A 15,211-nucleotide genomic window follows, 5' to 3' on the forward strand; every position below is an offset into this window, starting at 1 on the left:
CAGAAAATTGTGACTATTGAAATGTTTCATAGTAGTACTACTCTTAGTTTTTGTATGACCTCTTATTCTATATATTCTAGGAAAGTACTTAAAAAAGTAAAAATACATAACATATAGAGAATGTAGGTTGGTACTTTAGTTCCCCATCGATTACAGAAAATTGCAGGACTATTGAAATGTTCATATAATTTTAGAGTACTGTTACCACTTTTAGTATGGCCTCTTAGTATATTCAAGGAAAACACTTAAAAAGGTAAAAATACATAACATATAGAGAATATAGGTTGATACTTTAGTTCCTCATCGATTACAGAAAATTGTAGAACTATTGAAAACGTTCATGTAGTTTTATAGTACTGCTCCCAGTTTTTGTATGACCTCTCATACTATATGTTCTAGTAAAACATTTAAAAAAGTAAAACTATATAACATATAGAGAATGTAAGTTAAAACTTTAGTTCCTCATCGATTATAGAAAATTAGAGGACTACTGAAAATGTTCGTATAGTTTTAGAGTACTGCTTCCAGTTTTTGTATTACCTGTCATACTATATGTTCTAGGAAAAGATTTAAAAGAATAAAAATACATAATATATAGAGAATGTAGGTTGATACTTTAGTTCCTCATCGATTACAGAAAATTTCAGGACTACTGAAAATGTTCATGTAGTTTTAGAGTACTGCTTCCAGTTTTTGTATGACCTCTCATACTATATGTTCTAATAAAACACTTAAAAAAGTAAAAATATACAACATAAAGAGAATGTAGGTTGATACTTTAGTTCCTTATCTATTTCATAAAATTTGAGGACTACTGAAAATGTTCATGTAGTTTTAGAGTACTGCATCCAGTTTTTGTATGACCTGTCATACTATATGTTCTAGGAAAAGACTTAAAAGAATAAAAATACATAATATATAGAGAATGTAGTTTGATACTTTAGTTCCTCATCGATTACAGAAAATTGTAGAACTATTGAAAACGTTCATGTAGTTTAAAAGTACTGCTCCCAGTTTTTGTATGACCTCTCATACTATATGTTATAATAAAACAATTAATAAAGTAAAAATATATAACATATAGAGAATGTCGGTTGAAACTTTAGTTCCTCATCGATTACAGAAAATTTCAGGACTATTGAAAACGTTCATGTAGTTTTAAAGTACTGCTTCCAGTTTTTGTATCACCTGTCATACTATATGTTCTAGGAAAAGACTTAAAAGAATATAAATACATAACATATAGAGAATGTAGATTGATACGTTAGTTCCTCATCGATTACAGAAAATTGTAGAACTATTGAAAACGTTCATGTAGTTTTAAAGTACTGCTCCCAGTTTTTGTATGACCTCTCATACTATATGTTCAGAGTAAAACACTTAAAAAAGTAAAAATATATAACATAAAGAAAATGTAGGTTGATATTTTAGTTTCTTATCGATTACAGAAAATTTCAAGACTATTGAAAATGTTCATGTAGTTTTAGAGTACTATTTCCAGTTTTTGTATGACCTGTCATACTATATGTTCTAGGAAAAGACTTTAAAAGAATAAAAATACATAACATATAGAGAATGTAGATTGATACTTTAGTTCCTCATCGATTACAGAAAATTTCAGGACTATTGAAAATGTTCATATAGTTTTAGAGTACTGCCTCCAGTTTTTGTATGAACCCTCATATGTTCGACAGGAAAACAGTTAAAAAAGTCAAATTACGTAACTCACAGAGAATGCAAATTGGCAAACCATTAAATATTGCCATTTGTTATATTGTATGAATGAATATGTATATTAACTCCACTAATTCACCGATTTGTCCATTAATCTAAACCCATGTAAGCCATAAATAACAATTTCCATAAATTATTTTACAGCCGACCTGTCGCTTATGACCAGGTGGGCGTATTCACAATAATTGTTTAAATTTCTAAAGTACACGTCGACCTCATTGGGAAACTTGAATGAAAATTTGCGCAACACCTTTGATACTTTGTCGTTTTTTGTTTACATTGAGGCGTCCATTGAGCTGAGTGGGCACTAAGGTCGAGACATTTTCTCGAGCACTCGTTTTGTAACCGAGACGAATTTTTAAAGGTGCGAAAGTGTTCCGAAATGTTAGTGTGGGTGTTTGTACATAAGACCTTGAGGTGAAGTTTAAAAATTTTGCCATAAACCTCAAAACGCCCATTATGGTTGTTTATCAAATGAAAAGCAAAGAGATTGTTCGAATTAACGTTCTAAATTGGCCAACAGTACGTTTCAACAATTCTCTTGGCTTGTTTCCAGAAAAGTGTGACAAAATAATTGCCGGTAATGAGGAAAAAACTATTAATTCTCTCATTAAATTCAACGAATAACAAGATCAGTGAGCGTTTCAAAATTTTTGACAGCAAATCTAGATTAGCAATAATACAGATTAATAATATAGAAACTGTACTTTCTACCTGTAACAATTCATAATTTCCACTTTTTTCAATTTAATTAACCTGATGGTAACAGTTAATTGCAGCACTCCGTCTTCGACTGCACAGTCGAAATTTTGTGCCATTATCTATTTCCTTGAGAACCATCATGCCAATTGTGGTTTTCACCAGAAAGTTCAAACTGTACTTATTAAATCTTATTATGCAAACAATGACTTCCCGGGTAAGAAGTGATATCGCAAAGTGTAAAAAGTCCACATCCAATTTTATCGAGGAAGGAAGGAAAGATGGTCGAGATACCTTATGGTACTGCAGTCACGACCAGATAATAAAGCCGGCCATTAGAAATACACCAATAGGAACTGTGCCACAATATTACACAAATATCACGGTTTTAACACGAACGAAAATAATTGAGGAAGAAAATTAAATGGCTGTTTTCTTTTGTGCTTGATGCTATCGCGCCAAAGTGCAACAGGAAAATTATACACTTCGCAAATTAGTGTCTTGGCAAAACGCAAAGAAATTTGTCTTCAGACACCATTTTTACTAAATTTATAAAATACATTATTGTGGTTATGTCATATGTGAACGTTGAAATTTTTATTTCGTTATTCATTTATTCCTGCAGTTAAATGAAGGAAATTAATATTTAGGTACTACCATGATCAAGTTCTTACTATTCTTCTATTTATTCTATTAATTAAATTAAGGAAATTAATTCAATTAATTCAATTATTTGCAAATCTTTTACATTCTTTTCTACTTTTATAAATAGTTAAATGTCCCCAGTACTAATTTGTTTGAAGGAAATTAATATTCAAGTACTACCCTGATGATTTTCGTACTATTTTCATACTTGGAGGTCCAATTCAGTGTATAAAAGTCAATGGATATATTTAACGAATGAAGACAATTAATATTTAAGTACTACCTTGATAATGTTCTTACTAATCTTATATTTGGAGATCCAGTGTTTAAAATCAGTTAAATTTTCTCAGTACTAATTTGTATGAAGGAAATTAATATTTAAGTACTACCTTGACAATGTCCTAATCTTATATTTGTCCAAATCTTTTACATCCCTTCTTACTTTTATAAACAGTTAAATTTTCTCAGTACTAATTTGTATGAAGGAAATTAATATTCAAGTACTACCTTGACGATGTTCGTACTAATTTTATATTTGGAGATCCAATTCAGTGTATAAAAGTCAGTGGATATATTTAATGAATGAAGACAATTAATATTTAAGTACTACCTTGACAATGTCCTAATCTTATATTTGGAAATCCAATTCAGTGTTTAAAATCAGTGGATGCATTAATGCCTTTACAAATCTTTTACATCCCTTCTTACTTTTATAAACAGTTAAATTTTCTCAGTACTAATTAGTATGAAGGAAATTAATATTCAAGTACTACCCTGACGATGTTCGTACTAATTTTATATTTGGAGATCCAATTCAGTGAATAAAAGTCAGTGGATATATTTAATGAAGGAAGAAAATTAATATTTAGGTACCACCTTGACATTGTTCTAATCTTACATTTGGAAACCCAATTCAGTATTTAAAATCAGTGGATACATTTAATGCCTTTACAAATCTTTTACATCCCTTCTTACTTTCATAAACAGTTAAATTTTCTCAGTACTAATTTATATGAAGGAAATTAATATTCAAGTACTACCTTGACGATGTTCGTACTAATTTTATATTTGGAGATCCAATTCAGTGTATAAAAGTCAGTGGATATATTTAATGAATGAAGACAATTAATATTTAAGTACTACCTTGACAATGTCCTAATCTTATATTTGGAGATCCAATTCAGTGTTTAAAATCAGTGGAAGTATTTAATGCATTTGCAAATCTTTTACATTCCTTCTTACTTTTATAAACAGTACTAATTTGTATGAAGGAAATTAATATTCAAGTACTACCCTAATGGTGTTCGTACTAACTTTATATTTGAAAGTCCAATTCAGTGTTTAAGTCAGTATATATATTTAATATATAAAGAAAATTAATATATAAGTACTACCATGATGGAGTACTTGGAGATCCAAGTCAGTGTTTAAACTCAGTGGATGTGTTCAATATATTTGCAAATCTTTTACATTCTTTTTTACTTATATGTACCGTTACATTCTCCTAATTTGTCTTTAATTTATTTCATTTAACTGTAATGCCTCTTTCTATAAGTTATGTTCAGATGTAGATTAGTAAATATTCACATATGGTAATGAAATATTTTCTATTAATAATAATTATATAAATGTTAGTCAAATTTAATCTGCTCGGTCCAATTCGTCTTTTGATAAATCCAAATTTGGCCCCGACATCCGGTACTAGCTTAGTCCATTTATAGATTGACGGGGGTACCATTAAATCGAGCGAATCCCGTTAAAATTAACCAAACGTCATTAGCGGCAAAAGAAAACCAAATGAAACTCACGAGAATTTAAATGCAACGATTTTATCGCAGTCATCAATCTAAAACTTGCTCTCCAATTTGTCAGTTCCTTAAAGTGGAACAATAAAAACCGATGTTCTGAGTGGGTGAGAAGTTGTCGTTTAAAACCGGTGAAACTCAAAACAAATAAATAATCTCCTAACGACTTAAGTCATTTCAATTAATAGAAAGTAATAAATTTGTATTGTGCAATGCAGTATAAATTGTCGGCGAATTTGAGAGATGTTGATGGATGTAGGTTAATGAAAAATACTGAGAAAAGCTCATGTCAGTGTTTGCTTTCTTACTTATGTTAGATAATACAACAACGTGTCTTATCTCCATTAAACACATCTTGGTTAATTATTTTCTGGGGAGGATTCACTGGAATTGATCACCTCTTAAGATGCACACCACCATGTTGGTGCCAACTCATTGAAGACAAAGTTTTTTTTGGGTTGTTAAAGTGTGCGTACGTGTTTCCTTTGAAGTAAAAGGAAGTCTCCTATTGTTGTACGATTTCGAATTTTACGAATAATGAATAATTGTTTTTAATAGTACGAAGAAGTACACGAGTCGAATTCCTAATGATCAAAACGGATTTACCTGTTGATTACCCCTCAAGGCAATTCAGTTTGAATAGTCCTTGATGGAGGCTTGAACCGTAACATTGGTTTTAGCTAATGGTAATTTATATTAATAGTCGATAAATCGTTTTGTTTTTTGTCGTAGGTGCCGAGTGAAAGCAGCGTTGGCACCATGAGCAGTACCAACTCGTCGGAGGTGTCCAGACCCGTGTCCCTCACAAGTTTGGGCTCGTGCTCGTCCAGCGGCAGCAGCGGCCCCCAACAGCCCGGCTCGACCTATCTGGCATCCGCCGAAAGCCTGGACAGCGACAACGAGCACGGAGGTCAGTACTTGGCTTGTAACTCCACGCCATAAAGCCTAGTTTCTCCTTCGCCGCGGCACCGGGCGACGCGAATTAAAAGGGCACTTCTATCGGGCCAATGCACAATGCAGAAATTTCTCTCTCGGACGGCGGACGAATTCTTTTTGCGCCGCCGGCGCAACGGTGCAGGGCCGCGGGTTGTTTATGCATTCAGCCGGGCGTCCGGCTCTTTCCTGCTTTCCTACGCTCGCAGTCTTTTGTTTGCGACTCTCTAAAACGGCCGAGATGCTAATTTAATGGCTCCGCTGGCGTCTCACGCAACCTTACTTGAGTTAATTTAATTAGATGTGCGAAAAATGTTCAGGAGCAATTTGCAGGCGGCGCCGTGGCCTGGGTGCTGATTGACGGATTGATGCTTGACCGTTTTTATTTATTTGGAATGGTGTGTGTGAAAGATGTTGTGCAAAATCGTAATGTATTCCAATTTTTGATCACAGGAAGTCTCAAAATGGAACTGAAAATAACAAAGACTTCTTCAGGAGTCTGGAGAACCTGAAGCACCTTTGATAATCTATCTTTGATCAATGATTTTTGTCCCAACCTATTTTTTGTATAATTTTAAAACGTTTCTGTATCTGGAGTTTCTAAACTTGATTAGGAAGGATATCACAAAATAGAATCTGATATCAAAAGTAGTGAGGAAGGGGGAGGGAATAAAAATTAAATGAATACAGGTCCATAAATATTTGATACTCCAATATTTATCATTTTCTAAAAACATTTACTTTTCTCCATTCTTTAGTCCAAAGAGTAGGTAGACTTATCAAGCATCTTTGATAATCTATCTGTGATCAAATTTGGTTACATATTAACTTCCCTTCCTGTTAATTTCTATTCACAGACCACTTTATAATAGATTTAAAGACAAAATTAATTTAGTAATGAACCAAAATCTCTTCATTTTTGGGGTTTTTAATTGATTTAATAATTTTTGGACTTCTGACATATTTTTTGTATAATTTTGAAACGTTGTTGTGTCTGAAGTCTCCAAACTTGTTCAGGAAGGACATAACAAAATAGAATCAAAAATAGTGAGAAAGGGGGAGGGAATAAAAATTTAATGAATACAGGTGCATAAATACTGATACTCCAATATTTATCATTTTCTAAAAACACTTACTTTTCTCCATTCTTTAGTCCAAAGAGTGGGATGTTTTATCAAGCATCTTTGATAATCCATCTATGATCAAATTTGTTTACATATTAACTTCCCTTCCTGTTAATTTCTATTCACAAATCATTTTATAATATATTTAAATACAAAATAAATTTAGTTATGAACCAAAATCTCTTCATTTTTGAGGTTTTTTAATAGATTGAATGTTTTTTGGACTTCTAACCTATTTTTTGTGTAATTTTGAAACGTTTCTTTATCTGGAGTTTCCAAATATCATTAGGAAGGATAATTAAGTGAATACAGATCCATAAATATCTGATAATCCAACATTTATCATTTTCTAAAAACACTTACATTTCTCCATTCTTTAGTCCAAAGAGTGGGAAGTTTTATCAAGCATCTTTGATAATCCATCTATGATCAAATTTGTTTACATATTAACTTCCCTTCCTGTTAATTTCTATTCACAAACCACTTTATAATAGATTTAAAGACAAAATAAATTTAGTAATGAACAAAAATCTCTCCATTTTTGAGGTTTTTTAATTGATTGAATGATTTTTCGACTTCTAACTTATTTTTTGTATAATTTTGAAACGTTTCTGTATCTGGAGATTCTAAACTTGATCAGGAAGGACATCACAAAATAGAATTCAATATCAAAAATAGTGAGAAAGGGGGAGAGAATAAAAATTAAGGGAATACAGGTGCATAAATATCTGACACTCCAATTTTTATCATTGTCTAAAAACACTTACTTTTCTCCATTCTTTAGTCCAAAGAGTGGGATGTTTTATCAAGCATCTTTGATAATCCATCTATGATCAAATTTGTTTACAGATTAACTTCCCTTCCTGTTAATTTCTATTCACAGTCCATTTTATAATAGATTTAAAGACAAAATAAATTTAGTAATGAACCAAAATCTCTTCATTTTTGAGGTTTTTTAATTGATTGAATGATTTTTCGACTTCTAACCTATTTTTTGTATAATTTTGAAACGTTTCTGTATCTGGAGTTTCCAAATATCATTATGAAGGAAAATTAAGTGAATACAGATCCATAAATATCTGATAATCCAACATTTATCATTTTCTAAAAACACTTACATTTCTCCATTCTTTAGTCCAAAGAGTGGGAAGTTTTATCAAGCATCTTTGATAATCCATCTATGATCAAATTTGGTTACATATTAACTTCCCTTCCTGTTAATTTCTATTCACAGACCACTTTATAATAGATTTAAAGACAAAATAAATTTAGTAATGAACCAAAATCTCTTCATTTTTTGGGTTTTTTAATTGATTGAATGATTTTTCGACTTCTAACCTATTTTTTGTATAATTTTGAAACGTTTCTGTATCTGGAGATTCTAAACTTGATCAGGAAGGACATCACAAAATAGAATTTAATATCAAAAATAGTGAGAAAGGGGGAGAGAATAAAAATTAAGGGAATACAGGTGCATAAATATCTGACACTCCAATTTTTATCATTGTCTAAAAACACTTACTTTTCTCCATTCTTTAGTCCAAAGAGTGGGATGTTTTATCAAGCATCTTTGATAATCCATCTATGATCAAATTTGTTTACAGATTAACTTCCCTTCCTGTTAATTTCTATTCACAGACCATTTTATAATAGATTTAAAGACAAAATAAATTTAGTAATGAACCAAAATCTCTTCATTTTTGAGGTTTTTTAATTGATTGAATGATTTTTCGACTTCTAACCTATTTTTTGTATAATTTTAAAACGTTTCTGTGTCTGGAGTTTCCAAACTTGGTTAGGAAGGACATCACTAAATAGAATCCAATATAAAAATAGTGAGAAAGGAGGAGGGAATAAAAATTTAATGAATACAGGTGCATAAATATCTGATACTCCAATATTTATCATTTTCTAAAAACACTTACTTTTCTCCATTCTTTAGTCCAAAGAGTAGGAAGTTTTATCAAGCATCTTTGATAATCTATCTATGATCAAATTTGGTTACATATTAACTTCCTTTCCTGTTAATTTCTATTCACAGACCACTTTATAATAGATTTAAAGACAAAATAAATTTGGTAATGTCCAAAATCTCTTCATTTCAAACGTTTCTGTGTCTGGACTTTCCAAACTTGATTAGGAAGGACATCACAAAATAGAATCTGATATCAAAACTACAGATTTCAAGACAAAATAAATTTGTTAAGGAACCATAATCTTCATTATTATGATTGTTTTAATTGATTGAATTATTTTAGGACATCTATTGCCTATTTATTTTTAACTGTTCCTAAAAGGTTGAACAATGTCATCAAGAGACAGGATAAGGTGTATTTGCCGATCAAATTTCGTCCCCGACTTTCATTTCACTTAAATCACTTCGTGTGAATATGAAACGAACCGTACAGAGAAGGCAACATTTTAAAACATTGTCGCATTACAAAATCTTAATTTTCCCATTCGCATTTGTATTCCGACCGGTGCGCATTATAATTATTGCTTTACTGAATAAGGAAACTGGACATAACACGAACTACTGCAGTTGCATTTTGTGTTTCTCACATAACCTTGGTGGACTGTTCGCTTTATCTAACGACCAGTTTAAAATGCATTAACTCAGTAGAACCGGGATTGTGATTATTGGGATTGGATTGACTTATTTACATGTTAAGGGGTAACGCCTTACACGTGTATTTTACACTATATAATACCATTTACATACAGTGTGGCTCATTTAAAAATTAAACAACTTTTCTATACAATAAAGGGTTCCTTTTCTTTCATCATTAACATTAAGAACATGTTTATCGTAACAGTATGGCACAACTTGGAGATTTAATTATAGGTTTCATCATACCGGTTTAATCTTAATCTAGATTGATATGGTTTTCTGAAAGTAAAAATCATTTTTACTGCTAATTTGATTACCAAGTGGGTTGTTTCTAAGTGAATGTTGAAATTGCATCGTAACATTTACGTTTGTGATTTATTGCTAACTAACTTAAGGATTAATTCCTCAATCTATAATAAGTTTATTGAAATGTTCAGCTCCATTTAATCCATGTAGGATTGGAACTAACATTGTATAATTGTATTATTCACCAATAAATCATATCAGCCAGCTTCCTTTATTAACTATCAAGTTGTGTGTCATATTTTTGTTACTTAAAAAGTCCCCAAACATATTTCAAGTGTGTTCTTGGTTTCAGGTTCAGCAGACAGTGGTATTGCCGAACAACCAATAACACCAGAAATGCGGGTCCTCCAGGAAGTTTTGGACACCGAATCCGTCTACGTTTCCGACCTCGATGAGGTCATACAAGTAAGTAACTGTTGCGTTAGAAAAAGTAATTTTTGCCACTGTGGATTTATATATGTTTTACGGTGAACCGGAGGAGTGATTTACATTTGCAATTCAATCAGCTTGTTTTGTTTATTTACAGTTTTATTCAATGTTCATTGATCTTATTTATAAACATTACGTTGCATTTATTGTATGCTCACTCAGCTCAGATGTGGGAAATCTGTGAAGGATTTATCTTACTATTAATATTATTAGCTTTGTGCGTATTTAAATAACTGTAATGACTTTTTAATAATGTGCAAATTTGTCCAGATGTATGTAATTTAACAAAAACTATTATCAACTTGTTGACAACCTTCAAATTTATAGTTAAAAGTTAAAAGTGCACTGATAACATGGGTGACTCAGTGAATTTTGTAATACATTGAAGATATGTATGTAGTTAATAATATTTGTATTTCAAAAATGTTTATTTTGTCAACTACATCACGCGATAAATTTTGTTTAATTTGGTTTAAAAGATATTAATATTAGAGTGGGGAAGAAGAAATCCATTATTTTTAAATGAATTACGTTTTGTTGCCATTTTAAAGACCTTCTCACTTTCTGAAGGAAATTGAAAAAGCTGAGAGTAACTCAATAATTATCTCTTTGATATTGGATCATACAAGAATGTGATGAAAAGTGGTCACCCTATAAATTATATAAAAACCTTAATTTCCTCTTCATAATATAAAGATAATTAAGAAAATAAAATAATCTAATGAAGGGTTGATGAGGTTTTGGTGGGTTTCTAATTATCAGTGACTGTGGAAGTAATTATTACTCGTCACATTAATGATATTATGTTGGGGAGGAAAAAGAAATCCATTATTTTTAGGTGTACTTCTGGTCTTCATTTAACATATTTCAGATTGTCCCATTTGGGACAAATGTGTACCCTTTTGTTCCATAATTTGTTGCCATTTTGAAGATAGCTTCATAATGTTTGAATCTAATGAAGGGTTGATGAGGCTTTGGTGGGTTTCTTATTATCAGTGACTGTGGAAGTAATTATTACTTGTCACTTTGATGATATTAGGTTGGGGGGAAAAAGAAATTCATCATTTTTAAGTGAACTTCAGGTCTTTATTTAACATATTTCACATTGTACCATTTGGGACAAATGTGTACCCTTTTGTTCCATAATTTGTTGTCATTTTGAAGGAAGCTTCATAATGTCTCTCTCACTTTCAGAAGAAAATTGTAAAAGCTGAGAGTAACTCATTAACTATCTGTTTGTTATTAACGTTTTATCCAAATTTTCTAATGTTTCTTCATTTGTGAACAGGTGTTCCTCATCAATCCAGAATATGGTGAAGACTGAACATCCTAGAAATTATTTAGAAACCTTAATTTCCTCTTCATAGGATAAAGATAATTATGAAAATAAAATAATCTAATGAAGGGTTGATGAGGTTTTGGTGGGTTTCTTATTATCAGTGACTGTGGAAGTAATTATTTCTTGTCACTTTGATGATATTAGGTTGGGAAGGAAAAAGAAATCCATTATTTTTAGGTGAACTTCAGGTCTTTATTTAACATGTTTCAGATTGTCCCATTTGGGACAAATATGTACCCTTTTGTTCCAAGGTATCTTCATAATGTCTCTCTCACTTTCAGAAGAAAATTGTAAAAGCTGAGGGTGACTCATTAATTATCTGTTTGTTATTAACGTTGTATCAAAATTTTCTGATGTTTCTTCGTTTGTGAACAATTCAAAATTGGTGCTCCTTATCAATCCAGAATGTGGTGAAGAGTGAACATCCTAGAAATTATATAGAAACCTTAACTTCCTCTTCATATTTTAAAGATAATTATGAAAATGAAATAATCTAATGAAGGGTTGATGAGATTTTGGTGGGTTACTTATTATCAGTGACTGTGGAAGTAATTATTTCTTGTCACTTTGATGATATTAGGTTGGAGGGCAAAAGAAATCCATTATTTTTAGGTGAACTTCAGGTCTTCATTTAACATGTTTCAAATTGTCCCATTTGGGACAAATGTGTACCCTTTTGTTCCATAATTTGTTGCCATTTTGAAGGAAATTGTAAAAGCTGAGGGTGACTCATTAATTATCAGTTTGTTATTAACGTTGTATCAAAATTTTCTGATGTTTCTTCGTTTGTGAACAATTCAAAATTGGTGTTCCTCATCATTCCAGAATGTGGTGAAGAGTGAAGAAATTATTTAGTAACCTTAATTTCCTTATGAAAATTAAATAATCTAATGAAGGGTTGATGAGGTTTTGGTGGGTTTCTTATTATCAGTGACTGTGGAACTAATTATTACTTGTCACTTTGATGATATTAGGTTGGGAAGGAAAAAGAAATCTATTATTTTTAGGAGAACTTCAGGTCTTCATTTAACATGTTTCAAATTGTCCCATTTGGGACAAATGTGTACCCTTTTGTTCCATAATTTGTTGCCATTTTGAAGGTATCTTCATAATGTCTCCCTCACTTTCAGAAGGAAATTGTAAAAGCTGAGGGTGACTCATTAATTATCTGTTTGTTATTAACGTTGTATCAAAATTTTCTGATGTTTCTTTGTTTGTGAACAATTCAAAATTGGTGCTCCTCATCAATCCAGAATGTGGTGAAGAGTGAACATCTTAGAAATTATTTAGAAACCTTAATTTCCTCTTCATAGAATAAAGATAATTATGAAAATAAAATAATCTAATGAAGGGTTGATGAGGTTTTGGTGGGTTTCTTATTATCAGTGACTGTGGAAGTAATTATTACTTGTCACTTTGATGATATTAGATTGAGGGGGAAAAAGAAATCTATTATTTTTAGGTGAACTTCAGGTCTTTATTTAACATGTTTCAGATTGTCCCATTTGGGACAAATGTGTACCCTTTTGTTCCATAATTTGTTGCCATTTTGAAGAAAACTTCATAATGTTTGTCTCACTTTCAGAAGGAAATTGTAAAAGCTGAGGGTGACTCATTAATTATCTGTTTGTTATTAACGTTGTATCAAAATTTCCTGATGTTTCTTTGTTTGTGAACAATTCAAAATTGGTGTTCCTCATCATTCCAGAATGTGGTGAAGAGTGAAGAAATTATTTAGTAACCTTAATTTCCTTATGAAAATTAAATAATCTAATGAAGGGTTGATGAGGTATTGGTGGGTTACTTATTATCAGTGACTGTGGAAGTAATTATTTCTTATCACTTTGATGATATTAGGTTGGGAAGGACAAAGAAATCCATTATTTTTAGGTGAACTTCAGGTCTTCATTTAACATGTTTCAAATTGTCCCATTTGGGACAAATGTGTACCCTTTTGTTCCATAATTTGTTGCCATTTTGAAGGTATCTTCATAATGTCTCTCTCACTTTCAGAAGGAAATTGTAAAAGCTGAGGGTGACTCATTAATTATCTGTTTGTTATTAACGTTGTGTCAAAGTTTTCTGATTGTTCCATCATATTTTTTGGTGTGGCACCCAAAGATCAAGCTTCTTTTTGAATTCAGCTTTGTGTAAGTGATTTAATACTATTTCATGGTCGATCTTCATCATTTTTGGTGTGTAAATCTCATCGATATCTTACGAGATATATCCACAACACAACATTCAGTAAATTCACCGGTCAGTTTTATCAATCGTCTGCCATCTAGTGATGAGTCATCCTTGCTTGGAACCGGAGGAAATGCATCTTGTTCTTGGAATTCAGCCTACTAATTCCGATGATGATGGGTCTTAAACATTCCATGACACATGAAATTATGCCCTCGAATTAATTTCAGTTATCCACAATGAACGTCTGCGTCAATCCCAATGATTCACAGCCCGGCATCAAGTGATTCCGGAGTACGCTTGAGCAATACTGTCTGATTTCCTCATTAAAGTCATTAAACGTGGACTAATTGTGTTCCATTCAAGTTTGGAACCACACCACCTAAACCGCTACTTTTGGCGTGCAAAAAATGATTGCCAAGGTCCTAAGGGCATGTCAATAAATAATTACGTTTTTATTAGACACATCACTTTCGCTTACTTAATTGACAAGCACTTACTGAGCCAAAGATCCGAATCGACTTGCAGGTTTACTTTCACGTTAGTCCTAAATCTATCAGATTCTTTTGTGGCACCAGACGAATTAATCAATCATTCCAACCAACCAACGTTTGTTGTTGTTGGTGGCTGATAAAAAGCTGCAACTTAATTTAATTTATCGGGCTAAATAGGCGTGAAAGGATTAATTTATTGGGTTGGCCAACGTTTGATATTACTGTCTAATTAGGCGTCTTCCGATTGTGGTTTCTTCTTTCGAAGGGTGTGATTATTAAGACTTTAGAGTGACGAGGTGTGTGTTTTGTATTCTGTGTGTGTGTGTACAAGTTTCACAGGAAACTGCGACTTCCTTATTTGCTATCTAAACAGAATCGCCTTTATGTACTCTGCGTCTCAGAAACTGTAATTCCTTACTGGTGGCTAATAATTTACTAAGAGATTATTAATTAAATTAATGGAAATTTGCGGTTTGTAAACCACACAGGGAAAACCTTTTACGGTTATAATACTAAATTATAGTACTGAATTTTATTTATTTGAATAAATTTCTATAAATTATATAAATGGGTGGTCAAAATTTAGGAGCAATTGAAACATGTCTAATAATGAGGAAAATATAAATAAGTTTCTCCAGAAAAAAATACATCCCCTCAAATTTAAATTTCAAAAAATGTTTTTTAGTCATATTTCCGTAAACTTTAATCCAATCTTGTTTAAATTTGATATGTATTATCCTGAAATACTTACCTACAATTCAATGTAATAAAATTTTACCACATTGTTACAGTGGCGTAGATTCTGAGGGGTTCCCCTCTTTATCTCGCCCTATTTTGTATGCCACTGAATATTTTTTAAAACCATGAAGGTTTTTATATTCTTTATACAATTTAGAGAAAATATG

The 15,211-nt window shown here is 31.6% G+C and overlaps 1 protein-coding gene across 4 annotated transcripts in view; it reads left to right on the forward strand.

Moving 5' to 3' along the window:
- Positions 1-15,211, forward strand: part of LOC109596242 (pleckstrin homology domain-containing family G member 1) — a 206,620-nt gene that overhangs the window by 171,051 nt on the left and 20,358 nt on the right. For all 4 annotated transcript variants that reach the window (XM_049963747.1, XM_049963749.1, XM_049963750.1 and 1 more), the window contains exons 3-4: positions 5,616-5,793; positions 10,150-10,262. In XM_049963747.1, coding sequence (XP_049819704.1) covers positions 5,616-5,793; positions 10,150-10,262 — 291 coding nt within the window. The remainder of the gene's footprint in view (positions 1-5,615; positions 5,794-10,149; positions 10,263-15,211) is intronic.

The sequence above is a fragment of the Aethina tumida genome, chromosome 2 (assembly GCF_024364675.1).
Source record: "Aethina tumida isolate Nest 87 chromosome 2, icAetTumi1.1, whole genome shotgun sequence".
NCBI classification, from domain to species: Eukaryota; Metazoa; Arthropoda; class Insecta; order Coleoptera; family Nitidulidae; genus Aethina; species Aethina tumida.